We start from the raw sequence: 945 nt of genomic DNA on the forward strand, positions 1-945 counted from the left end.
GTACATTTACCATTGTTTTGGACAAAAGCATAATATGAATTTTCGTGAGCACATTTCAACGAGTTCGGTTCCTCTCAACAACGCAGACTACATCTAGCCCGTAAATACTCAGAAACACGAAGTAACTACATGTCGGGCGAGACTGCTTCGCGAATCTTTCGCTTCTTTGGGGTTCTTGCACAATCGCGGCCACGGTCGCCTCATTCCAGAGAGCTCGATTCTTTTGCAAAAAGAGCAGGTCGTCAAGCGCTCCGGGTAGAATGGATTGACGTCTATCCGAGTAAACCAACCCAACTGTGAGAACAAACGCTTGACGTCATTGAACGTCGGTGGAATCCACTCGACACCCACGTACGGCGACTCCACGGCAATCACGTCAATGTCCACAAGCGTTGCATCCGCGAATGACAGTTTCTCGTCGCTCGATTCGACGAGAAACTGTCATTCGCGGATGCAACGCTTGTGGACCTCTTCCAGCGTCTCGTTGTAGCGCAAGAATGGTATCATGGCAGCTTGCTCATCAGATGTCATAGCTTGTTCGCGCCCGCTCAAAATCTTGACGGCGCCGTTCTAAAAGCGTGGGAAGGCGACAATGCGAGCATTTAAAGCGAGGTGGCGCTCACATGAATCCGGAAACTCGGCAAGCAGTTTGTCGAAGAGCACGCGCACGTGACGAAGCGTTAGGCTGTGTTCTTGTTGTAGTTTCTTGCTGACTGATTCAAATTTCGTAAGGTTATTCAGAAGGGTGAGTAGGCGGTTTTTGTCGTCTGCGGACAAAAGGAGAGGTGCCAAGTCTTCGTCCGAGTCGTCGAGGTGTGGTGCCAGTTCCAAATAACGTTTGATCATGGCAAATGTGCTGAACCAACGGGTGGCATTACGGAGTGCCGGTATGAGTAAATCCTCCTCGCGGAGAACTGCACATTGCTTACCCGTCCTCAAACACTT

The 945-nt window shown here is 50.2% G+C and overlaps 1 protein-coding gene across 1 annotated transcript; it reads right to left on the reverse strand.

The window, feature by feature from the left end:
- Positions 1 to 200: 200 nt before the first annotated feature.
- On the reverse strand, positions 201 to 531 carry PPTG_25038 (hypothetical protein; the record flags this gene model as incomplete). Its single annotated transcript, XM_008919247.1, has 3 exons — positions 201 to 220; positions 291 to 438; positions 469 to 531. 3 exons carry the CDS (start codon positions 529 to 531, stop codon positions 201 to 203), a joined length of 231 nt encoding a protein of 76 aa, XP_008917495.1.
- Between the last annotated feature and the right edge of the window lie 414 nt (positions 532 to 945).

This window comes from Phytophthora parasitica, assembly GCF_000247585.1.
Source record: "Phytophthora parasitica INRA-310 unplaced genomic scaffold supercont2.612, whole genome shotgun sequence".
NCBI lineage: Eukaryota > Oomycota > Peronosporomycetes > Peronosporales > Peronosporaceae > Phytophthora > Phytophthora nicotianae.